Source organism: Schistocerca gregaria, chromosome 1 (genome assembly GCF_023897955.1).
Source record: "Schistocerca gregaria isolate iqSchGreg1 chromosome 1, iqSchGreg1.2, whole genome shotgun sequence".
NCBI classification, from domain to species: Eukaryota; Metazoa; Arthropoda; class Insecta; order Orthoptera; family Acrididae; genus Schistocerca; species Schistocerca gregaria.
In genome coordinates, this window is record NC_064920.1 from 661,642,343 (window position 1) to 661,668,497 (window position 26,155).

The 26,155-nt window shown below is 38.8% G+C and overlaps 1 protein-coding gene across 1 annotated transcript; it reads right to left on the bottom strand.

The window, feature by feature from the left end:
• Positions 1–7,878: 7,878 nt before the first annotated feature.
• Positions 7,879–25,894, bottom strand: LOC126362079 (chromatin accessibility complex protein 1-like). The gene is made up of 3 exons (XM_050007850.1): positions 25,450–25,894; positions 9,919–10,039; positions 7,879–9,839 (listed from the first exon to the last, which is right to left on the bottom strand). The coding sequence occupies exons 1-3, from the start codon at positions 25,597–25,599 to the stop codon at positions 9,700–9,702; spliced, it is 411 nt and encodes a 136-aa protein (XP_049863807.1). The 5' UTR covers positions 25,600–25,894; the 3' UTR covers positions 7,879–9,699.
• Positions 25,895–26,155: the final 261 nt, after the last annotated feature.

Genomic DNA, 26,155 nt, shown 5'->3' on the forward strand with positions numbered 1-26,155 from the left:
AATCTGTAAATTCCTCACATCATTTCTTACCTTCCACATGTAGAAGGTCAGTCTCAGCAACCATTGGTGATTCTTGAGCACCAAATCCGATTGATGTGCAAACAAAATCCCGTTGTCCAATGGTTGATTGACAAATTCATCAACATTGTCCTGCACAATACAACCCACGTAGGTGTCACCTTCGCCATCACCTAAAGAAAATAGTCTACATACAAACCCTTTCCATTCTGGAGACTAACAAAAACAAAAATACATATACAATGCAAACCCCTATGCAAACATAAACAAAGCAGAAATTCTACAATTACACCTGTGGTTCGTATCTACACTACTTCTTCCTTGATCTTGATCCATAAGGTATATCCCCAGATCTCTGATTAACATTCCATTTTTTATTCTGTGTACGCAGTACTTGTGCTAGTACTTGAGGAAAAGAATCTACTGCTCCCTGAAAAGGTTTAATTCTTCCCACATGCACTACTGAAATTTGTCCTGTTAACTGCAACTTCACATTTACTGGTGATGTTACTTCAATCATTTGGCAAGGACCCTGAAGGTTCATTAAAAACTTCTTGGTCTTACCCTTCGGAATGTACAGGTTCACAAGTAATACCAACTGACCTATTTGTTTCTGTGGCAGCTTCCTCCTACTCAGCCCTACTCGTTCTTGACGTTCCAATCCTTTTGTGTTTGCATTCTTGACTTCCTGCCAAACACCCCTTAATGTCCTAGTGAATACCTTAACATTTACTCTGTCTTTCCCTAATTTTGGTTGAATCACATTGAATAGAGAAGGCATTTTATGTTCATGCACGACTGCATAAGGCGATAATCCTGTCCCTGTATGAGTCTTTGTGCTGTGCACACAAACGACGAAATCTACACTACGTGATCAAAAGTATCCAGACACCCCCAAAAACATACTATTTCATATTGGGTGCATTGTGTTGCCACCTACTGCCAGGTACTCCACATCAGCAACCTCAGTAGTCATTAGACATCGTAAGAGAGCAGAATGGGGCACTCCGCAGAACACAAGGACTTCGAATGTGAACAGGTGATTGGATGTCACTCATACCATATGTCGTTATGCGAGATTTCCACATTCCTAAACATCCCTAGGTCCACTGTTTCCGATGTGATAGTGAAGTGGAAATGTGAAGGGACACATACAGCATAAAAGCGTACAGGCCGACCTCGTCTGTTGACTGACAGAGACCGCCCACAGTTGAAAAGGGTCATAATGTATACTAGGCAGTCCACCATAAGGGAAATCCAAACTGCATCAGGATCCACTACAGGTTCTATGACAGTTAGATGGGAGGTGAGAAAACTTGGATTTTGTGGTCGAGCAGCTGCTCATAAGCCACATATCACAACGGTAAATGCTAAATGACGCCTCACTTGGTGTAAGGAACATAAACATTGAGCGACTGAACAGTGGAAAAACGTGTGGATTGATGAATCATGGTACACAATGTGGCGATCCGATGGGAGCGTGTGGGTATGGCGAGTGCCCAGTGAACATCATCTGGCTGTGTGTGTAGTGCCAACAGTAAAATTCGAAGATGGTGATGTTATGGTGTAGTCATGTTTTTCAAGGAGGGGACTTGTGCCCCTTGTTTTGCATGGCACTATCATAGCACAGGCCTACGTTTTAAGCACCTTCTTGCTTCCCACTGGTGAAGAGCAATTCGGGGCTGGTGACTACATCTTTCAACATAGTCAAATACCTGTTCATAATGAATGGCCTGTGGTGGAGTGGTTACATGACAGTAACATCCCTGCAATGGACTGGCCTGCACAGAGGCCTGACCTGAATCCTATTACAAAACTCCTTTGGGATGTTTAGGATGCCGACTTTGTGCCAGGCCTCACTGACTGACATCAATACCTCTCGTCATTGCAGTACTCTGAAGAATGGGCTGCCATTCCCCAAGAAACCTTCCAGCACCTGACTGAACATCTGCCTGCGCGAGTGGAAGCTGTCATCGAGGCTAAGGGTGGGCCAACACCATATTGATGGAGGGCGCCACGAACTTTAAAGCCATTTTCAGCCAGGTGATCACATAGTGTACAGTAACATTTTCTCTGCCAAACAATACTCAGTATTTTGCAAAGCAATAAAAAGTCCAACATGCAACTAAAAGCACTCAATGAAAACCACTCACAATCCCTTTCTGAGAGAAGCAATCTTTGTCAATACCCCTCAGTTTAGTGGCCCCCCCTCAGCTAGTATCCGTGACTTTTTGGCCTTCAGTTCATAAAGTTGCTGGACGATGGACCTCTCCTGTCTATCTCTCCTGGATACCGATCTTGAGCATTGCGGTAGTCCAGAATTAGTCTCTTGTTAACATCAATGTTGAATACACCGGCAGAAATTTTAAGCTGTTATATACTTGGTTAACTATCATACACTATTAATGGAAAAACATTGTTCCATGAAAGATTGACTGGACTCAGTTTGAAAGCCTTTTGAAGAAAGCTACACAAATGCAGACAGGTAGTATCACCACCAGTCTCTCCAAAAAATGATAGATTCTCGATTCACTTCTCTTTTAGCTTGCGCAGAGTTCCAAAAATTCTTGCTTACCATGAAGTTGCACAAATTCTTTCTAAACTTTATCACAGTCTTTAGCATTCATCCAATTCTGTGAAGATTATTTCTGCAAGGTATTTGAGATTCTACAGGGTTTTTCAAAAAGGACTTTACAACTTTAAAAATTCATTTAAATTTATTGAAAGGAGACAGAGCTGGGTTTAGAGTTATTTTGTAGGGAAAAACAAAGTTTATTCACCTTAAACTAAAGATGTTTTATATGGCTTCCATTGGTTATCCTGCACACGTCCCATCGCAAGTCAGTGTCTTCCTGAACTCACTGTAGCACTGCAGGTGTAGCTTGCTGAGTGACAGCGTAAATTCTTGCTCAGAGTGCAGGTAGTGAAGCTGGCACAGGTGGTATAAATATGGTAGCCTTGATAAATCCCCATTTAAAAAAACATCAAGTGGTGTCAGGTCTGAAGAACACACAATTGATCCATCACGACCAATCCATTGACTGGAAAGCGGTACTGAGAAAATCCTGGACATTGGTCAGGTAGTGGAGTGGTGCACCATCTGAAGTAAACATTTCGTTCTTAGTCATCCTCGTCTACCTGTGGTAACATAAATTGTTGCAACATATCCAGATACACTATCCTGTTGATTCTCTCATGGAAAAAAAGGGGGCTGTACATCTTGTTCTTGCTCAACGCGCAAGAAAGGTTCAGTTTAGGCTTATCATGAACTTGTTGCAATGTTTGATGTGGATTTTCACTGCCCCAAAACCTACAGTTATGTGTGTTAACCTCGTCATTTAAGTGAAAAGTCGACTCAGAAATGATGACTTTGTCCACGAAATGTTCATACTCATGTTTTCGATTAAACATATCTACACAGAAGTTCTTGGGAGCAATTTTATCAGTGTGTCTTATTGCTTGTATGATCGTCAAACTGTACGATTACAAATGTAAATGGTTCTTCAACACATGTCAAACAGTCGTATAAGGTATTTCCAGTTCACGAGGTGCGCGACAGGTCGATTTCGTAGCACTGTCGACAAAACTTTCTTTCACTCACTCAACGACATTGCCAGATGTTCTTGCATGACCTGACGATTTCCCATGTCTTACTGAGCACACTGTTTCTACAAAACATTCATGCCACTCAAATTGTAGGCCTACTAGGAGGTTCTTTAGCGTACTTGGTACGGAAATTACGCTGAACTGTTGTTGCTGATTTCGTTTCTTCAAACTGAAACACACAGCTAACACACTCAGGTCCATGAAGGCAACCATCTTTAATGCAACTGCCACTAGTGCACCTTACAGCGCAATTCAGCACTAGCAAACTATGCGAGATGAAACTTCATGTACTTCCCTACAAATTGACACTATAATCACCTCTGTAGGTACTATGAATTAATTTATATAAATTTTCAAAGTTGTGAAGTCATTTTTGAAACAGCCTCTACTCTTGTTAGTTCTTGGGTTGCTATTTATCACTGGATCACAAAGGGTTATACGTCTACTAATGTTATACTTCAAAGGCGACTTTTGAAGGTCATTTGATCACATAGTCCCACACTCAGTCTCTGGCAGACACTATTATCTTTCTCAGCTCAGACCGTACAGTGTGACCTAAGTTAGTTTTTTTTTTTTTTTTTTTTTTTTTTTTTTTTTTTTTTTTTTTGTAGGAATAATACTAGCTTCATCAACAAAGTTTTACATCACATACCGATTTCATGGCAGATATAACATCAGGCTTAACTACTATGGACATCACACAGCAAGAATAGAGAAAAGAATGGTACAGAAAGGGGATGATTTTTACACACCAATTAGACATATCCTTGTTTTTCAGCCAGCGCGTAGGATGAAACTATTTAGGTAAGGGCGGATTTTCAAGCTTATTAAATCTTTTATTATCAAGTCTTCTTGCAGGTATATTCAACACATTATAAATCAATCTCAGAAAAGGTACAACACCCCAGTTAGTTTTTAAGACTGCATTCTTGAAAATCTAGTGAACTGTATAAAGACCACAAGACAATTACAATAAAAGTCGATGCACTGTCCCAACGAATACTCTTCAGAATAAGACACACATCCTTCAAGACTGCTCAGTTGACATTTGGTCCATCTAGTGATATTTGAATCAGGTTGGTAAAATACAGGTCAGAAGTTTCTTTTTTAAAACTGTCCGACAATGGCAGCAGTGACATGGCCTAAAAATACACATGAAAATTATTGCATTTCAACCTGTTTGTTTCCTGATGCCAATATCTGAGAGCAATATCACATTTTTCGATTGTATGTTCTCTTTGCGGTCTGTGAAAACACTTTTCTTAAAGTGTGCAGCTAAGCCATAAACTATATTATATGATGTCTTGTCTGCCAAGCTGCATGTTACTAGCAACATCATTGTTAGGGAATGTTATCAGAAACAAAGCAGTCTGCTAGTCTGTAGTAGCAAAGGACACATCGTTTTTGGTGGCCTGCAGAATCCATATTTCCAATCCTGTAACGTCATCCTGGATTGGGCATTTTGAAACCTAATGTTAGCATTAGTGGCAATGACTGAGGTTGCACCAGGCTGCGGTTGCTGGTAGGCTGATGAACTGGACATCAACTGTGAGATCCATGATCACCAGTTGCTGCCACGCCATCAAGCACCAAAGGGATCATCGTTATCATCATGCCCAGATATCTTGCAATATAACAGGTAGCAAGTTCCGTAAATACCAGCATATTGAAGATAATCAAATATCCCAATAAGATGATGACATTACGTGTATGATACCATCGAAGGGAAGAACAGTTGTCTCAACAGATTAGTATGTCTAGTTTCAGTACGTACACAAAATGCAAAGGTGAAAAGCAAAAAAAAGTCTAAAAGTGGGGCAGCATGGCATACCATGCCAACCTTCCCTCTTCACTGCAAAACGAACGGTAAGTTTCCATAATTAATGCCTAAACTTGACATTAGAGAAGAAAAGGGTAGGTTACATCACGCCACATAGGGGTCACTATGAATTTGCATTTAATGCACATTAGACAGTATATCCCTAGGCATGAAATTTATCTAAGGTATTTAATCTTTTATTTAACTTGGGAAATCAATATCTAATTCCAACCTTGAGAAAATGAACTGTATATTGCATAGTTACTTCCGCTCACATGAGAATGAAATATTCATGTCTCATAAAAGATTTGAGATACTGAAGCTTTTGACCTGAATTGTGCTCAGTTTCTAATTTAATAAACCACTGTTTCAGGATTCTGTCACAATTACAACTGTGTTAGGATGTTATGTGATGTACTCTGCTTTGTTTTGCCAAAAGACGCAAATTTGAACATAGCAACATGAGAAAAATAGGTGGTACTCGAAATGCACCACTGATGAATAAGTTGTGTTCAGGTGATAGCAGGTTTTAATTTCTAAGTATAATAAAGGGGCTGGACTAACAACCACATTAAGAAACTTACATATGAAAAATACACAAACAAGAATGAAAAAAATACATGTATAAAGAGAGGGTTGAAATATTTCCAGACAGTATTCCAACTGTGGTGTTATAAAAACTATGTTACAAAATTTGGAATGAAGTTTCAGAAAAAGAATTTTCCAGTGTATGACTATGTTGTCTGTAGTTGCTTTATAATAACTGAAGGTATTTTAACAAATTATGAGAAGGGAAGTTGCTACTCACCATATAGCAGAGATAATAAGTTGCAGATAGGCACAACAAAAAGACATACTTATCTGAGTTGCGTCTTTGTTGTGCCTAACTGCGACTCAGCATCTCCGCTATATGGTGAGTAACAACTTTCCTTCTCATAATATTGATTCATTCCATCCTGGTTTTTTCCTTTTTGGAAGGTATTTTAAATGTGTCTTTGCTATTATGGTACAAGAACAGCAATGCCAAACACGAGAATACCTATAAAATTTGCAGACAACCTTTCCCAATGGGATTGAAAATTGGACAACGTGTCGTCAGTAACATCTGCACCCTTTATAGCAAACTGTTTTTAAATTGAAAAAGTAAGCCAGATTGTACATGTGTTTCATTACAGATCACAGACAACATTTTGTTTCAATACAATGAAACACATTTGATGACAGAAATACCCAATTTCTTTTAGTTGCAAAGGAGGACATAAAATACCTGCAATAATTCGAGAACTATGCCCAGAAAACTCTATGCTCCTCAAAAAAGTGGAAAAAGGGGTAAGGGGACGAGTTTTACAAACCAACACAATAGCGAGTGCCTATAAAATGTTGTTTGTACTATATCCATTATTGTAGGCTATTACAAGTCCATCATTTCACAGGTAGTGCAGAAGTCTTCTTTCGAGAAACATATGCGTACATAGTGTACAAACCTCCGGCAACTGTCACAATGTTCTTTCTAACAAGGTCCATACTTTTTCTTGAGTATATAAACTACTTTCAGAATGTGAAAATGTACTACAATAAATAAAATGCCACACACAAATTGACCTGGCCTATAGGCAGATCAGACATGTGGGGATTGCACGTTAGGGGGAAATGACTAGCCTCAGATAGATAAGCCTGATCTGTCATGGATACCCATAGAACTGTCCCACTGCGGAAACTCACTTTTGTGTGGCCAGCTATTCACACCCATAGTTGTGAGCTACTGCCAACACGCTGCTGAATTGAGACTGCGGTGATCAATTCGCTAAAGGGTAACTTGTGCAAATACCACTCCTCACACCTATCTGACACTTGTTGGCAGCGGTTGGGCTAGCGGCAAGCGGTGGTGGCAACACTGACTGCAAGCACATGGGAGAGGAGGGGAGGTAGGGAGGATGGAGAAGGGGAGGGGCACATGAGACACAACAGCTACTCAGCTGCACTCAGCAAGCGACGATGCGTGATGTGCCTGTAAAATGCTGAAAAGAAGAGTTCCCTCCCCTATCTCTTTCCCAAATTTCCCTTACATTTCCCCGATTCCCAGAACTTGGGGCAACCCTGGCAGGTGTGAGGCACATAAGACAGTGCAGGTGCATTAAACAAAGATTCGTTGGAGTGGAGAATAAATAGATGTGACACCCGTTGGCTTAAAAGCAAGAGTGCAAGGCAGGCAATTCAGCCTCCGCAAACTCTATTAGGGAACTGCATGATAAACATTTAATTACAATAATGATTTCTCCATTATTTCATGTGTCAATGAGCTTGTGTCACACAGTATAGAGAAAACACTACCTTAAATGTAATAACTAAAAAAACATTTAAAAAGTATGAATATTTTATATCTACACGAAGTAAAATATGAGCAATGATGTGAAACAAAAGATGCCATAGGCCAGTCACTAGTGCAGATGTGTTTTTATTAGACATATTTTGATTTATTATTTTTATGATTAGATTAGCATTTTGACACTCACTCTCATTTTCACGCAACACAAGTTAACTAACTGGTCAAATTTTAATGCTGCGCAGTTAAAGACAAGTATAATAAACAAAAAATATTCTCATTTGTAGAAGCTCGTAAGTCTTATCACAAAGAGTTAACCATGATTTAATTATAACAGATACTTATTTCCACAAGCATATATAATATCTTTTCCTCCTTTGACATGTAGCACTTCTATGGAAAATGAGTCAGCCTGTCACCAATAAAAACATTACACTGCAAAAATGTTTTGATCAATTAGAGATATGATAGAAACGTTAACAGAAGAGAGCCAAAGAACAATAGAGAGATATTTATTCTTGTTTCAAGCATTAATAAACTTATAACAATGAATCTGAGGTACAGTGCATTTCAGATAAGGGACAAAAATAATAATTTACATGCCACAAAGTACATAATACACACAAAATATCCATTTTAACTACAAAACCTTTAACAAGAAATGTAATCAATTACAGAAATTAATGATTATCAAGAGCAAGTGTGGAAAAGGCAACGTGCAAGTTTAAAATCCACAGAGGAATAGTTAAAAGGAAAGGGTCACATTATCAACAATAAGAGGTCAAAATTGTCAAAACAATAGAACAAATCTTCAGTCCTGACCTAATGGTCAAAAAGTTAAAAAAAATGAAGACAAACCACAAGAATTTTCTTTCACATACAAGTAATGAAGTTTTATTTCTTCATATTTCAAGTCTGCTTGTTTTAACAAGCAATTTTCCTCATTTCCTGAACACTTGTACCAAAATATCACTCCAGCAAAAGTGACACACACTTCACAGTCTTGGAATGTTTCACCACTCATTCACACTAATTACATAAAAAATTTCTGACTTGGATAATCCCTCCATATGTAACAACTGATCTATACTTACCTCACCATCATCTTAATACAATCAGTATTACCATGAACATCTCAACCTGATTAAGGCCAAGTCCTTTAAAAGTAACAGAATGAATTTCTTCATTATCTGGTCACAGCATATCACTATATTGTACCCCAAACACAGTAGACTGATTTAAATTGCCATTGCTGCATCTCTTGTCTTATAAGCAATGACCCATAGGCTTGCTATCTATTGGGTCATTGCTTATTCTCTGATGTAGCATTTACTGCCTTGCTAAGATGCACAGTTATTAAGAATTTACAGTTAATATGAGATTTCATGTACGTAATATTAGCCTTTTTTTCACACTGAGGAGATGGTATATCACCAACGTCCTTACTGATAATAAAAATATATTAATACAGCTCTGTGTCACACATTTTTAAATTACATTGCTGTTGCTGGAAGTTGCTGCAAGAAAAATTTTATTGCTTGCACTGTACTACAATGCCTATCATTACTGTAATAATCTCTCTTGATTTTTTCAGAACTTTTGTCCTACTGTTTATATATTTATTTCTCTTTCTAGTCTACACATCTTTCCAACTACAAGCATTGTCTTCCAAGCACCTGAAAATGAAGTATATGAATGTTTCACACCACTAAAACCAATGTCTCAGTAATCATAGTATCCTACCACATACATTTTTCTTCTTTCAGTCCACACGTAAACAAGTTAAGTCTCTTGCTTAACAAATTGCTTCTCTTACTGACACTTCCTTCCTTGTACTGCACTGTATCACACTTTTTAGATGCGTAATATACAATGTCTTTTTTCATAATGATCACAGTTTTCACTCATGCAAATGCATACTTAAGTATTCAATTCAACTAAAAACTGCTGTTCTGTTTTGTGAGCTCTCACTTTCTTCCACATTCTCAAATTCATCATCAGAGTTAAAGTTCTGCTTCTTTTTCTTGAGTAGTTCCTTGTATTCCCTGTATGTTATTTTCTTTGGCACAATTTCTGGAAAAGGAGAAAATAATATATTACATATTACCAATTTATCAATGATATACTTTGCCCTTACCAGAACAATATTTACCTTTCAGGAAAAGCAAATTATCATTCTTTTCCACAATTTCTGCTATGTGACTGTATTGCAAATCTTTTGTACAGCCACCTTCCTCAAATGCTTTTTGTGTGACATACTGAATAAACAATTCCTGGAAATGAAAGAATAATATGCAAGAATTATCACAGTGACATTTCAACACTGAACATAGCAACTGACTAACACAGTCTAATACATACTCCTTAATATCATTAACACCAACTCATCAGTAACAAAAGCCCATAATAATCTATTTTAATTACTTTTTAATCCAAAATATGGTAACTGATGTATTCCACTGACAAATAGATAATTTCCTTCTGAGCTCATAAAATTATAACTAATTAATAACTAAATGCAGAGAATTAATTATGTTTACTCATGGACCATAATATGACAGTTTTCCTTCCATTGAATAGCAATAAAGCTCGAAAAGAAAATATTCAAGCGATGTGAAATGATCAAATTGGCTTTCGCATGAATACCATTCTCTCATATCTATGCAAATTAACTGCATAAGAAAGTGGAAGATTTAAACAAAGTGGTAGCTTTATCTTGAATAAAAATAAATGGTCAACTGACAAAAGTCTTGACAAGAGCCTGTAAAAATGTTAAAAAAGAAATATTATATAACCATTTCCTGAACCAGCTTATGAACCAGTCATTAACAGTTCCAGAATACCTCTAAGACCATGATTATTTCAAATTATCAACATAAATGTACAACTGTCAGGACAATCAATATAAGAAATACTTTATTTTCAGAAGAGGTTGATTATCTCAATCACAATGAATTCCAATGAATTTACAAGTCACTGTCACGTGGTCATGGGTCAGACCATTTCACTGTATAAACTTTTTGGCAGATATGAAAAGACAGCAAGGTATAATGAGCAGAAAAGGAAATGATGACAATAAAGGCAAAACAAATAACAAGAATTTGTCAACAAAAAATATTAATTATATATTATTCATGTATAGCAGATTAAAAACGTTAAAAGTCCATGTCAGATAACAAGTCTGAAGCCTCTTTGCAAAAACAGGATTGTCCTAACATGTAACGCATGTAAATTAACTGCACAGATGGTAAGTGTAATTAAATGGCTCTGAATTATGAGTCTACCAAGTCTATCTTAAAGTGTTGTTTAAGGCATGTTTGTCATTAACAACCATGAACTTTGAATACAATAAAGTATGTCACATCACCATATATTTTGGAAGCTTACGAAATGCAAAGTACGAATAGTTACTGGGATTTGGTAGTGTGATGTGGACTGGTATGTACATCCACAGTGACAGAAGTCAGCTGCATAAGTGTAGAACCATTAGCACAAGGCCTCACACACATATCACCCAACAAGACATAGGAAAGTCAGTGGAAGAATATCCCTGACAGTTGCAGTGGGCTTAGCACAGCTGCTTCATGCATCTATCTCAGACAATCATGTAATGAGATTTTGTAAGTGTCTCGATGTCAACACCTCAATGTTGCCACAACTCTATAGACCACTACTATTTTTGCCTGCAGCAATTTGCACTTTGCAACTGAAAGCTGGCTACAATGGTACCGACTCCACTATATTCTATCCATAGTGAGAGTCTCAATCAAGGTAGAGAATCCATGTTAGTATGCTTTTTGGCCACAGTCAGTAATCAGCAATATTGTCCGTGCCAAGATGGTAGCAGTTACAGACAGTAACATATGCAATACCTGATCAGCTCCAGTTTTCGTGCACTAGAAGCGAATACTTGCAGTTTGGTATGGGCATTAACAGGTGTGAAAAATGTTAATAATTTACTGCATTCTTATTAAATCAGTACATGATTATGTTATGCACTGTGAATAATTAAATTTTTGAAGTTAATTTGTACATTATGTGCATGGAGAGGCTACACTCTCCTGCATCAATCCCATTCAAGTTCCTGAACATTAGCTCTTCAACATTAAGTCCCAAGTTCTCATTTTTATTATTTTGATTGAAACTTAAAAATCTCAAGTAGTGCACAACTGAAGAACAGACCTTTGAAAGCAATGCTGACAGGTGTGTGTTCCGTCACTGGAGGTCACTCTATCCTGCATTTGTAGCCTGGCTCTCATGTTTTGGTTGCAGTAGTTGCCACTATATATCATCTTCACTGTATACAACTTCGTTAACTTGACAAAGTGTGTGCTTTCAGCCTCTGTCCTATTTTTTTTTTACACAGTGCTTCCAAAGATGGTTGGCTGTAATGATCCCGAGTTTGACACTCAATGTAATGATTCAGAAAGTGAAGAATACAATGCTCCTAAATAAATAAAAATAATAGTGATGACAGTTTGTCAGGTAACTTACATGTGCTCGCCAGTGGTACGAGATGAATGCATTTACCGTGTTCCACTCACCTTCTCCAAGATACCCATTCGTAGGAAACAATTGCACAATGCATAGTTTGACCCCATATATAGACAGAAACTAAAATATGATTAACTTTCAAGATATTTCAGTCCAAGTCCATTGCACAAGTATACTTGAGATTTTATTAAAAATTATACCAGAATCGAAACTCAGTCATGAGTAACGCACTGGCTCATCTCGCCAATCAGAAAGGCATTACAATAGTGCAAAAATTTCTGGAGGAAGGTCACACTCAAATGGAGTGAGATTCTATGCACTCCACCATAGAAAGGAAGATAAAAAAAACAGTCACATTTATACTCCTGCTGGCTATGTAGAAGTTTGTGCTACAGCAAGACGAAGTCCTAGACCTTATGTTGTCAATTATTTTGACCACACATTTTTCAAGTCCTGTGGTAAACTCTAGTTGTATTAGTCTATTCAACCAGGATCTAAAATTGGGGATCCAACAATGACTGATATCCGGTGTCTCAAGTATGATCCCTCCGGAAAAATGGAATATAAATTGAAATTCAGTGATACATGGAAACCACTTCCAAGAAGGATGTCAAACATACCTAGCTCATTTACAGTGCCCCCTCTCTACAGTTCACCACTAAAGATCAGTGCAGAAAAGTTTACACATTTGCAACAACTAAAGCTGGTCCTTCCTAAGAATCTGCATTCATTTTATAACATACTGCCTCACATTTGTAATGAGAGAACGTGTCTGTGCCTTAAGAAAAAAAAAAAGAAAAAAGAAAAAAAAAAAAAAAAACGTGCAGCCGAAAATAAACTTGTTTACAGCCACCTATGACTGTGATAGTAGCAGTAATAGTAACAATAATAAATGTTAATAAACTGCACAAATTTTTACAGTAATAAAAGTTTAATTAAAGCTAACGACATTGTTTCTATGTTTTTTTAAACACTAATTTATTAACATGCAGATTCCAATATTTTGATCAATGTGAAATTATTCATTTCACTTTATATCTGTAACAATGTAGCCTTACAGATGTTTCATAATACACGACTAATGCAAAGTTTAAGTAAGTATTTTTAAAACAAATTAAACATTCATTCATTTCAGTTCTCAACTGTGCACTCGTTAATGCCTCTTATCTCCATCACTTAAAAAAAAAAAAAAAAAAAACAACAAACCGCCACTTATGTACCAATGACCGGATCCATAGTGTGTAGCAGAAACCACAACATTTGACTAATCAGGCCTCCATGTGATTTCTATAATTAGTTTTTTGTTTCTTCTGTAAAATTTGACCAATTTGAGTTACGAGGTTTTCATTGCCTAGCGACGATTTGGTGAAGGCCGAAATGAATGACAAAAATACTACAAAAGCAGTGAAACTTACACCAAACCCAACACCAGCTGATCAGATCAGAACTTGCTTCAATGGACATGGATTACAGTGCTGAGATGGTTTTGTAGACAACAAATATCACCTATTACACTAGTGGAAAATCTGTTGTTTAACTGTACCTACGTGTATCTCTGAGTGTTTAATATGTCTATTTGTTACATTCAAGCATGCATAAAATTCATTAGGATTAAGTTTTCATGACATGTATTTGCTACAAGCAACCACATTCTACTACCAAACTGATCTCTCATCATGTTGTCAGCTCACGGAAAAATTAACAGCTGGAAGTTTATGCGACTAAGTACTTGAACAATTTCTTCTGTTTCTTCCGCCTGGAACAATGACAAGATGTTCGAAGAGAGTGAAAACAAATATTGAGTTCCACTTTTATATAGAAGGAATCTCAGAAACTGAAAATTTCAAATGGAAAGTATGCTGGATGAATTAGATTTGTTGCATCTTACGGTATATGAACACATTATAAAGATGAAATTTCTGGAAAGAGACACGGACAAGAAACAGACAATGACAGACAGACTATACAAAAATCTCAGAAAATGCAATAAAAATTGTTATCAAAAATATTTGTAAAAATGTAGACAGAAATGCATAAGACTGCAGCGGTGTGTTTCAGATGTGCAAACACTTGTGTCCCACGTCTAAACTGAAAAGCACTGCTGATCAATTGCAGCAGCTGCCTCCATAGAAGTAACTCAAGTTCAATCCAACAAAATACCCCTTTAGTGAACAATTTTACAATTTGAAAAGTGACCTTTGGCTGACTGGTGCAATGGTGGATGAAACTGATGTTGTATGTCATCTCTTACTAACAATGCCTCAACAGTATCTTAACACTAACAAATGACATACACAACAACAGCTTTATCTAGCACAATATACAACAATAACTTTATCTAGCACAAAAGTGAGTGGTAACACTTGCTGGAAGAAGAAAGGCTATCGTTGCAGACTTTTTGAGGGCCTATTCCAGCACTTACCTTAATCAAATTAAGGAAATAACAAAGAACCCAAATACTGATGGCCAGATGGGGATTTAAACTGCCATCCCCTCGAATGTGAGCACATGCGCTAACCTCATCTCTCAGTTGAGACCAGCAACCAAATGCACTGTCAAAAGTAAATCTATCATTAGATTTATTATTAACTTCTCTTCCCCCATGGCTTTGCCCACTTGTGTGTCCAGTACATATACCGAACACACCTATGCCTGCCCACCTTATCCTTCCATGCCCCCCCCCTCCCTCTCCCTTTGTGCATTTCCTCAACCCCCTCTCTCTGCCACATCTTTCTTTCCTCTCCCTCTGACCATAATCTACTCCCCCTCCCTCTTTCCACCTCCCCCTCCCCTCCACCCTTGTACCCTTACCCAACAGCCCACCTGCCTCATGCATCTGCCCTCTTCTCCTCTCTCTGTCCATTTCCTCCTTCCTCTTGCTGTGCCTGTCCCCTCCTCTACCCATCTCACACTGTCCACAGCCATGCTCATTGGCACCTCCAATATAGTTCAACAAAGCAGGCCGGTACTATACCCTTGCACCTCTTTGCGTGTGCATAACCAAAACTGCCCCCTTCACTGACTTATGACCCATCTGTGTAGACCCATGTTGCATTTGAGTCATCATGGAGAACCGAACAGAACAGGAGCCTGATATTGGTGGGATCAGCATTTTTCTTACAGCCATAAAAGAGGTTCATCTGAATCATGGGACTGGGTACTTACCATTTTACATGGGCAGTTGGGGGTGGGCTGCCAGAGCAATTGGAGGTTCTTGCAAAGAGCTTCCAATTGTAGCCCAGCTGCTTACCCATTTTTGGGCAGTTTGTAAACAGTCTGAAGAACTGGTTGTGATGCAGATGAGTAACAACAGATGGTGCTTAGTTTGTCAAGAGTTGCTGGGTCCTGATCCTCAATGATAGTACACCAGCTTCCTCCAGGAGACTGTCTGCTGGGCTCGTACAGAAGAAGTCAACTGCACACCACTGTGGTGAGCAGGTCTAACAAGCTCAGCACTGATGTTGGTGCCGACTCAAAGGCAACACATCTGTAGTCAATTCGGGATAAAATCAACACTCCATAAAGCTGCGGGAGAACTGTGTGGAGGAACTGCTGAAAAATCTGAGGGATTAACCTTCCTCATGTAATTTGCCTTGAGCTGGCATAAATGTAGTAATCATGTTAACTTACTTTCAAATAAAGGGCCTAAAAATTTTATATTTTCCATGACTTCAAGTAAATGTTACTGGGGTAAAGTACTGGATGTGAATGCAGAGTTGACAAAAATGCACGACATGGGTTTCCACAGGAGAAAATTGATGTCTGTGATTCAGGGCCAATTTATGTACTTTCTTATAGCCCCTTGATGTTAGCACTAAGCTGTTCTCATTGAAGAGCTGCAATTCAGTCAAAGGTCATGTACATACTGTGAGGTTAGACAGTGAGACCCACTCTGATACCACCGACTGCAATTGCAAACAGGGTGACACTCAGAACTGAACCCTAAGGGACTCCAGTTTCCCGTATGTATTGGTTACTGAGGGCCGAACCTATTTGGGCCAAGAATCATCAGAAGGATAGGAAATTCTGGAGAAATACCCATGCTGTGTAGACAGGATGTGATGGGGCAAGATGGTATAGTATGCCTTCTGTACATCAAGGAACACAACAAACAGGTGTTGGTGATGCATGAAACCACTGCACACTGATGATTCCAGATGATTCTGTTGTCTGTGATGGGCTGGAGTCCATGAAAGCCACTTTATATATTAAAAACAAAGATTCCAAGACTTACCAAGCGGGAAAGCACTGGTAGATAGGCACAATAAATAAAACGCACAAACACGCACACAGAATTTCGAGCTTTCGCAACCGGCGGCTGCTTCGTCAGGAAAGCGGGAAGGAAAAGGAAAGATGAAAGGATGTGGGTTTTAAGGGGGAGAGTAAGGAGTCATTCCAATCCTGGGAGCGGAAAGACTTACCTTAGGGGGAAAAAAGGATAGGTATATACTCGCACGCACGCACGCGCGCGCGCACGCACACACACACACACACACACACACACACACACACACACACACACACACACACACACACACACACACACACACACACACACACAGGCTTTCAGGCACCAACACAATCATCAGTTGAGCATTTTTACATCCCATTCATTAGAGAGACTGCCTGACAACTAGTCAAACGTTGAGTGGCTTTTCTCAGTTTCAGGATAGGAATAATTCTCTCCCATCATTGGGAGGGAAACTCCCCTTCCAGCCAAATACAACAGAGAAACTCGAGGTGTGTTTTACGCCGTCATTGCTAAGATGTTTAAGCATTTGATTATCGATTTTATCAGGTCCAAAGGTGTGTTAACACATTGCTAAAGCACAGCAGAACTCCTATTGACTACATGGAATAGTGTACGATTTGAAGTTTTGTGTGTGGATGGATAAGGAGTTTTGCTCTAACAGGCATTTCTGCGTCAGGATATTAAGATAGTAGTTACCACATGTGGACACTTGGGCAAAGTCTGCCATGAAACATTCAGCAATAACTGTGGGATCAAGGTGATGTAATACTATACTTGCCAGTAGTGCCTACAGAGATCCAGGGGCAGGATGATGACAGCACAGTGATCACAACACTCAACAGATAATCGGTTATTACGAAGCTGACACATTTATGTAACGAACATGTGATTATGATGGAGTTGCTGATGGCAATTAAAGATCAGAAATGATGTCCCTATATGGGATGTCCAAAATTAAAATTCCAGTTTTAGAAGGCTGCAAAAAGACAACCCTTGCTAAGAATGACATCAAATTTGAACAGCGTACTATTCCACCTGTGGTGTAGGGGTAGTGTCTGACTAGTGATCAAAACATTCTTGGTCCCAGGTTTGAGCCCCACCAGTGCTTACATTTTGAATAAAAATCATCAGCAATGGTGGCTGAAGACTTCTGGCGGTCATTCTTGTTCTGCCAACAACTTGTCACAGAAGGCAGAGGAGCGGACAGAGGATCAGGGCACACTCTAGCCCTTGAGGTGGGACACTACCCCTAGAAGGCAGCACAGGATACGTGGCCTGTAACTGATAAAGTGTCATGATAATCTCTCCATTGGCAAAAGATTCCAGGCTAGTGCCCAATTCGTATCTCCAAGATGGGAGTGCCAAGGGGAATGTGACCATAAGAAAAAGATTTAATAACCAAACAAAATGATGATAATGTATGAGTCAAGGCACGGAATGTCAGAAGTTTGAATATGGTAGAAAAGCTAGAAAATCTGGGAAGGAAAATGCTAACGCTCAATCTAGGTATAGTGGGAGTCAGTGAAGTGAAGTGAAATGAAACGGAGGAGGGGGGGGGGGGGGGGGGGGGGGAAGAAACGACTTCTGATCAGATGAGTATAGCGTAACAACAGCAGTGGCATTAGGTATAGCATAACAGCAGCAGCAAAAATATCATATAATGGGAGTAAGATTCGTTATCAATAGGAAGGTAGGGCAGAGAGTGAGTTTACGTAAACAGTTTAGTGATAGGGTTCTTCTCATCAGAATTGACAGCAAGCCAACATCGACAATGATGGTTCAGGTATACATGCCCGATGTCGCACACAGAAGATGGAATGGAGGGGGGGGGGGGAGGGAGAGAGAGAGGGAGAGAGAATATGGGGATATTGAGAGGGTAATGCAGTACATAAAGGGAGATGAAAATCTAATAGTCATGGGGGACTGGAATGCAGATGTAGGAGTAGAAGAAAGGTGATGGGAGAATATAGGGAAAGACAGGTAGTATAAAATATGTACATGCACCAAGAGGGACCAATAAGACTTTAAGACCAAGAACAGAATGCATGGTTCGAAAAGGGTGCAAGACAGTGATGCAGGCTTCCATTCCTGTTGTGCAATCTATACATCAAATACATGATGGTGCAAATAAAAGAAAGGTTCAAATTCAAGGTGAAAGTTTATCAATGGCCAGATTCGCTGATGACATTGCTGTCCTTGGTGAAAGTGAAGAAAAATTACATCACCTCTTGAATGAAATGAACAGTTTAATGAGTACAGAACATGGACTGTGAACAAACCGAAGAAAGACAAAAGTAATGAGAAGTAGCAGAAATGATAACAGTGACAAACTTAACATCAGGACTGACGATTGTGAAGTAAACAAAGTTAAGGATTTCTGCTAACTAGAAAGAAAAATAACCTACAACAGACAGAGCAAGGAGGACATAAAAAGCAGACAAGCACTGGCAAAAATGCATTCCTCATCAAGAAGTCTACCAGTATCAAATGCAGATCTTAATGTGAGGAAGAAATTTTTGAGAATGTATGTTTGGAGTACTGCATTGTGTGGCAATCAGACATGCACTGCACTTGACATATGGTGCTACAGGAGAATGTTGAAAATTAGGTGGGCTGACAAGGTAAATAATGAGGAAATCCTCCATAGAATCAGTAAGGAAAGGAATATATGGAAAGCATTGACAAGAAGAAGGGACAGATTTGACGGATCATGTGTTAAGACATCAGGGAATAACTTCTGTGGTACTAAAGGGAGTTGTTGTAGGGGGTAAAAACTGTACAAGACAGAGATTGGGATACAACCAGCCAACAACTGAGGACGTGGGTTGAAAGTGCTGCTCTGAGACGAAAATATTGGCACAGGAGAGGAATTTGCAGAGGGCCGCAAAAAACCAGTCAGAAGACTGATGGGGAAACATGGAACAGAAAAAAAGATTAGCAACACATGCTGTTATACGCATCTTAATGTAAATGGGGTTGGCTCCAAATGACAAGTGCATTGCAATACTGCATTTTGAGTCGTACATTACACCATCTGTACTATTCAATGGTACATGACTGCACCTGTTTGGCAGTTAACAGCTGCGACACTGTTGGCTAGCTTCACGATGGCAAGGTTGTACAACATAAAATGGGAAAAACCACATAAAACAGTTTCTAATTGTAGTGAGGCGGGTGCTAGACATCTTCAATATGCTGTGCACCAATTACTACAAGTTGAAATCAAGAAACAGCTGTTCCACAACAGATAAATGTCTCTGGTTTCACGTTCACTGGCAGCTTAGGCACGCCAGAAAAATTTTTCTCAATTGCATGACTACTTCTTGCTACTGCTGCAGCCTCACTTTAAGTAGCCAGAAGTGGAAGGTACTGCTCATAGGCAACTCAACTGCGCATGCGCAGGAGCCCGCTGGCAACTGCTCAAAACAAACTTAATGAAACAGTTATGTTGTCACGCTTGTTGGAAGTAGTTTGCTATTCTGAAGTATTTTACACTCTTCAACCTAAAGTCTTTGACACATTTTGCTTTAGGCAAGCATTTGTGGTTGAACTGTATTTTATTACTGTAAATGGTGCATTTCCTTTGCAATGTAACTTTTACTTTTATTTTATTCTGTCTTTTACATTTTATTGCTACAGTATTATTCTGTAGTAATGTGATACAGTAAAATTCTTTGCTAGACTATCAGTTCTTACCAGTCAAAATTACAAAAATTTAACTCAAGACTGAAACGATGAAAAATTCCCAGATCTTTCCCGGTTTTCTCCTGGATAAAAAAATCCCCAGTTTTTCTTGGATTTCCTGGTTGTCCCAGAGCGTATACATCCTGGCATTAATGTCACCGAACAGCAGAGAGGCAAAAAGGAATATAAACGTCTCAAAAATGAGATAGACGGGAAGTGCAAAATGGCTAAGCAGGGATGGCTAGAGGACAAATGTAAGGATGTAGAGGCATACCTCACTAGGTATAAGAGAGACACTGCCTACAGGAAAATTAAAGAGACCTTTGGAGAAAAGAGAACCACTTGTATGAACATCAAGAGCTCAGATGCAAAACCAGTTCTAAGCAAAGAAGGGAAAGCAGTAAGGTGGAAGGAGTGTATAGAGGGTCTATACAAGGGCGATGTACTTGAGGACAATATTATTGAAATGGAAGAGGATGTAGAAGATGAAATGGGAGATACGATACTGCGCGGAGAGTTTGATAGAGTACTGAAAGACCTAAGTCGAAACAAGTCCCCAGGAGTAGACAACATTCCATTAGAACTACTGACAACCTTGGGAGAGCCAGTCCTGACAAAACTCTACCACCTGGTAAGCAAACTGTATGAGACAGGCGAAATACCCTCAGACTCCAAGAAGAATATAATAATTCCAATCCCAAAGAAATCAGGTGTTGACAGATGTGAAAATTACGGTAGAATCCGACCTCAGGGAAGATCAGTTTGGATTCCGTATAAGTGTTGGAACACGTGAGGCAATACTGACCCTACGGCTTACCTTAGAAGGAAGATTAAGGAAAGGCAAACCTATGTTTGTAGCATTTGTAGACTTTGAGAGTTTTTGACAATGTTGACTGGAATACTCTCAAATTCTGAAGGTGGCAGGGGTAAAATAAAGGGAGCGAAAGGCTATTTACAATTTGTACAGAAACCAGAAGGCAGTTGCAAGAGTCAACGGGCATGAAAGGGAAGCAGTGGTTGGGAAGGGAGTGAGACAGGATTGTTATCCAATCTGTATATTGAGTAAAGGAAAGGAAACAAAAGAAAAATTTGGAGTAGGTCTTCAAATCCATGGAGAAGAAATAAAAACTTTGATGTTCGCCAATGACATTGTAATTCTGTCAGAGACAGCAAAGGACATGGAAGAGCAGTTGAATGGAATGGACAGTGTCTTGAGAGGAGGATATAAGATGAACATGAACAAAAGCAAAACAAGGATAATGGAATGTAGTCGAATTAAGTCGGGTGATGCTGAGGGAACTAGATTAGGAAATGAGACACTTAAAAGTAGTAAAGGAGTTTTGCCATTTGGGGAGTAAAATAACTGATGATGGTTGAAGTAGAGAGGATATAAAATGTAGACTGGCAATGGCAAGGAAAGTGTTTATGAAGAAGAGAAATTTGTTAACATCACGTATAGATTTATGTATCAGGAAGTCGTTTCTGAAAGTATTTGTATGGAGTGTAGTCATGTATGGAAGTGAAACATAGACGATAAATAGTTTGGACAAGAAGCTTTCAAAATGTGGTGCTACAGAAAAATGCTGAAGATTAGATGGGTAGAACACACAACTAATGAGGAGGTATTGAATAGGATTGGGGAGAAGAGGAGTTTATGGCACAACTTGACTAGAAGAAGGGATCGGATGGTAGGACATTCTGAGGCATCAAGAGATCACCAATTTGGTATTGGAGGGCAGCGTGGAGGGTAAAAATCATGGAGGGAGACCAAGAGATAAATACACTAAGCAGATTCAGAAGGATGTAGACTGCAGCATGTACTTGGAGATGAAGAAGCTTGTACAGGGTAGAGTACTATGGAGAGCTGCAACAAACCAGTCTCAGGATTGAAGACAAAAACAACAACAACATAAAATATGATGGACGTAGAAATGAAATGGAGACACTCAGGGGAGGAACAGGTAGACGACAGCATCAAACCAGCCTACAACAAAAATTTTTCAAAAACACTGGGGAAAACCAAACTTTTTAAACATTGTGCAGCACATTGATTTAGCATAGCTAAAATGCAAAATGACAGCAGGTATAGACGAAGTACCAATGACAACTATATTGCAAAGCCACTGGCATACACTGCCAATTTATGCTTAGTGAAGGAATGTTTCTTCAAAGACTGAAATCAATTGCCCTACATTACTCCTGCCTGCAGTCTCCGAAGCATTTGAAAGATTAACAAAGCAGCAAGCCACAAATGACAACAAACTTCATTTAACAAAGTCCAAACATTTGGAACAGGTTCCAAGATATGCAAGTGACTCAAATATGCCAAAAGTTACAGAATCGAGTACAATGATCTGGATGACGAGTGTTCACCTGCGACAAGGATCCGTCAGGGTTGCCCCATGGAAGAAATGTCCGAATAAATTAGTGGGGCACTACTTGCGACAGTCACAACAATTAAGTACCCAAGCATACCTTTGCAAAGAGAGATGAAAGAACGAGCATGTAAGTCTGAGGGAAAGGCAAATGGTTTATTTCAGCTGATCAAGAGAATTTTAGGAAAGCGTAGCATATGTTCACAGGAAACCACAAACAGAACACTAGTGTGACCCATTCTTGAGAACTACTCAAGTGTTTGGGATACCCGCCAATTTGGACTAAAGGAAGACACTGAAGCAATTCAGAGGCATGCTGCTAGATTTGTTACTGTTAAGTTCAGTGAATACCCAAGTACAACAGGCAAACTCAAATTGTAATTCCTGCAAAGAAGACTACATTCCTTTTGTGAAACAACTGCGACAGTATAGAGAACCAGAATTTGCAGCCGAATGTGAAATGATTCTACTGTCACCAACACACATTATATATAAGGACCACGAGGGCTCTTATAGAGGCATATACACAGTTGTTTTTCCCTCATTCTATTTGCAAGAGGAACAGGGAAGGGAATAATTAGTACAAGGTGCCCTCTGCCATGCATCATCTGGTGGCTTGTGGAGTATGTATGTAGATGGAGATGGTACTGCACGTTAACTGGTATGGCCTTGGAACAAGCAGAAGTGCAGCAGCAATGACATACTCTGATACCAACCCGAAACCTGGAGAAAATCACAAAAGTGACAGAAGCCAATTTAATTTAAATATTTCTAAAACTGGAGCCACGAATTTCTTTTAGACAAACTGGAAGCACAAGTAATAGGGTGGAAAATGTGATTCAAATCAGATGGACAGATTGGAACATGTTTGGAACTAAGATCAACACATTCTGATCATAAAGTTGAATGGGTATCTAATACGCATGTGTTAGACATCAAAACAGTATTACTTGGCAATACACCAGGTCATCTATTAACCCTATTTACATAATTGGCGTACAAATCTCAGACATTCCAACCAATAACAAGATATTTGCAAGTAATACTACTGTAACACTGTGTGACAGAAGAGTCTCTATACATAAGAACATGTTAAATTCCCTATTCCACATTTTCATTTTTCAGTGACATTGGGAAGATAATGTAATTAGAACAAACTACATTCTGTTTGTAAAAATGAATCCAAACCCAAGCTGTATCTCAGGTTGAGTGGTAATCAGTTTGAAAAACTAACAGGAATGTGCATTATCCAAGACTAATTAGGAAGGTCCACAATAGAACTATGTCACAGACTTAATAAAACCTGTTTTGCGTGGAGTGCTTTCAATGCCTTACAAATTATGAAATAAAATAGTTGTTTAAAAAGGTGTTTGCGTGAGGGACATTCATAACTTCACACAATAAAGCTGCTTACCCTTGACAATAGCTTACATATACATAGACAAGTATGCCTCAGTGATACTCGTAAACCTAAGAAATCGGTATACTCACGACGACTACCACCATTACAAAACACAACTATGGGTCCTCCATGTAACATGAGTACAAACAAAACACTTATTAAACACATGCGAGTCACATGGAATCCTACTTAATGCACTAGGCCTATCAGCTTACATGTTTTTAGATAACTCTATTTCTTGCTAGTTTTCTATCCATTTTCCTACAAGGTACATCACGTAAAATTTCTGTCAAGTTTACTAAACACATTCATTTTTATTTTTAATCCCATATGGTCCTTACATCACTTTTCTATTTGATTTCTTTTGAAATAAATTTTTAATTTCTCTTAGCAAATTTTACTTGTGTAGCTACCATTTTAATATCATACCCAAACTCCTCCATACAACAAACTTTCTGATTTTGATCTAGCCTACTTTGCGCAAACATCCCCCATCATTGTCTTGTCAGTTCATTGGTTGACATTTAACAGCTTCTGTAACTCTGTACATGTCTTCTACCTCCTTGACAAACTGTGGGCACAGTACAGTGGAGGACACACTTAATTGATTTCTGTATTACTACTTTGTGTAATATTCCCTCTACATCTATATTACTGATAAGTCTTGCAACCATGTAGTTCAGTTAATACACACCTTTACCCCAAATAAACATTGTCCACTTAATTTATGCAAATTAAAAAACAACAATGGCCTAGGGAAACACCCCCCCTCCCCTTCAGCTATGGTAACGCCTGATCTGTAATGTAGGCCTATCCTAATGTTAGGACACTCGGCAGAATTTGTATAACAAGGCAAATGTAATTTGAGAACCATAGAACTTGTACTGACAATGGATGTTCAAGAGATCTATACTACAAAAACTTTATTCCCTAAATTGTAAAATCCTTCAAATAAAACATTACGTCATATTCTGAATGTTACACTGCACTGGACACCCTCCTAAAGTGCTCAGTACCATGATTTCATTTAATTTAGAAGTGGCAAGGGCTAGTTTAGCAGTAACTTGAAACGTTTAGTGTGGATTCAAGTTAAATGTTCATTCATTCAATAGAATTTTGTTAGTTTTGATGCGAAATGACAGGATAGAATCAATTTACTGTAAATCTGTGCAAACATAATGATGTAAACTTTTGTGAACTCATCGCCTTCTCTCCTAAACCGCATTCAGTGGTATTCAAAACTGATTAAGGAATTACTATGTATGATTTTACACGCCATATACAGATCACATGCAACTCACGAAACGACCAATAACTTCACCACGAATGTAAATATATATACTGTGGGCCTAATGCACTAACCAAAACGTACTCGGATAAATTAGTAATTCAACCTTTATACATTATCCAAAAATTCACCACCCCTAACCTATTTACACAGCTATATGTGTCAAACATAATTGCCAAAATACAAACCGTTGCTTTCGCCACTAGGTGCAGGGAATCCTGGCTAATATTTTCGACATCTGGAGAACTTTTCATAATAGTTTTAATACGTGAAATAGGTAAACTCAATTCCTTCTGTTTTTGAACAGGAGATTTATTTGCCGCCATCTTCAAACTCATTAACTCACAAAGACTTTACATTGTGAAGCAAAGATTGAATTGATGTAACATCTCAAACATCTTCCATTTCAAGCACGTAGCTACGCGTTGTCGCAGACATTGAAAACTTGTACCTGTATCTGCCCACCATCGCAATCGGAAGCCGGTTAAAGTCCATTTCATACGAGCGGCGTTCTGACCAAAATCGACTACTCTTTGTGGGTGGGTGTCACGTGCTTGCATGTAAAGGCCAATTAACACTGGCTGTCACGTCACGTCGCAGTTCGTTACGTTACATCAAAACATTCTGTAATGTGTTTCAAATGGGGGCTTTTACAGTGGCTGTCCCGTCCCGTCAGGTCACCGTTCAAGTTTCTTTGAAGTAGTGGTGATCAAGATATCGCGTATCTGTTATAAATCACAGTGATTGAGATTTCACAAATATCGCAATAACAACTTTACAGAATCTAGCTGCGATTTCAGTCACAACTAGGAGTCGCAAGTAGCCTTTAACTTTTAAAGCCGGTTGTCATCTGTTGGCCGAATTTCGTACTTCTTCCTATGAACCTCATGTCTA

Bases quoted from the DNA above. Each gene is read 5' to 3' on its own strand.
- LOC126362079 (XM_050007850.1), bottom strand. From the start codon at position 25,599: ATGAGTTTGAAGATGGCGGCAAATAAATCTCCTGTTCAAAAACAGAAG. The intron at 10,040-25,449 runs GTTTGTATTTTG...TTTCATTTCCAG, and splicing joins ACCTAGTGGCGAAAGCAACG to GAATTGTTTATTCAGTATGT. The intron at 9,840-9,918 runs GTAAATATTGTT...CTCCTTTTCCAG, and splicing joins TAATTTGCTTTTCCTGAAAG to AAATTGTGCCAAAGAAAATA.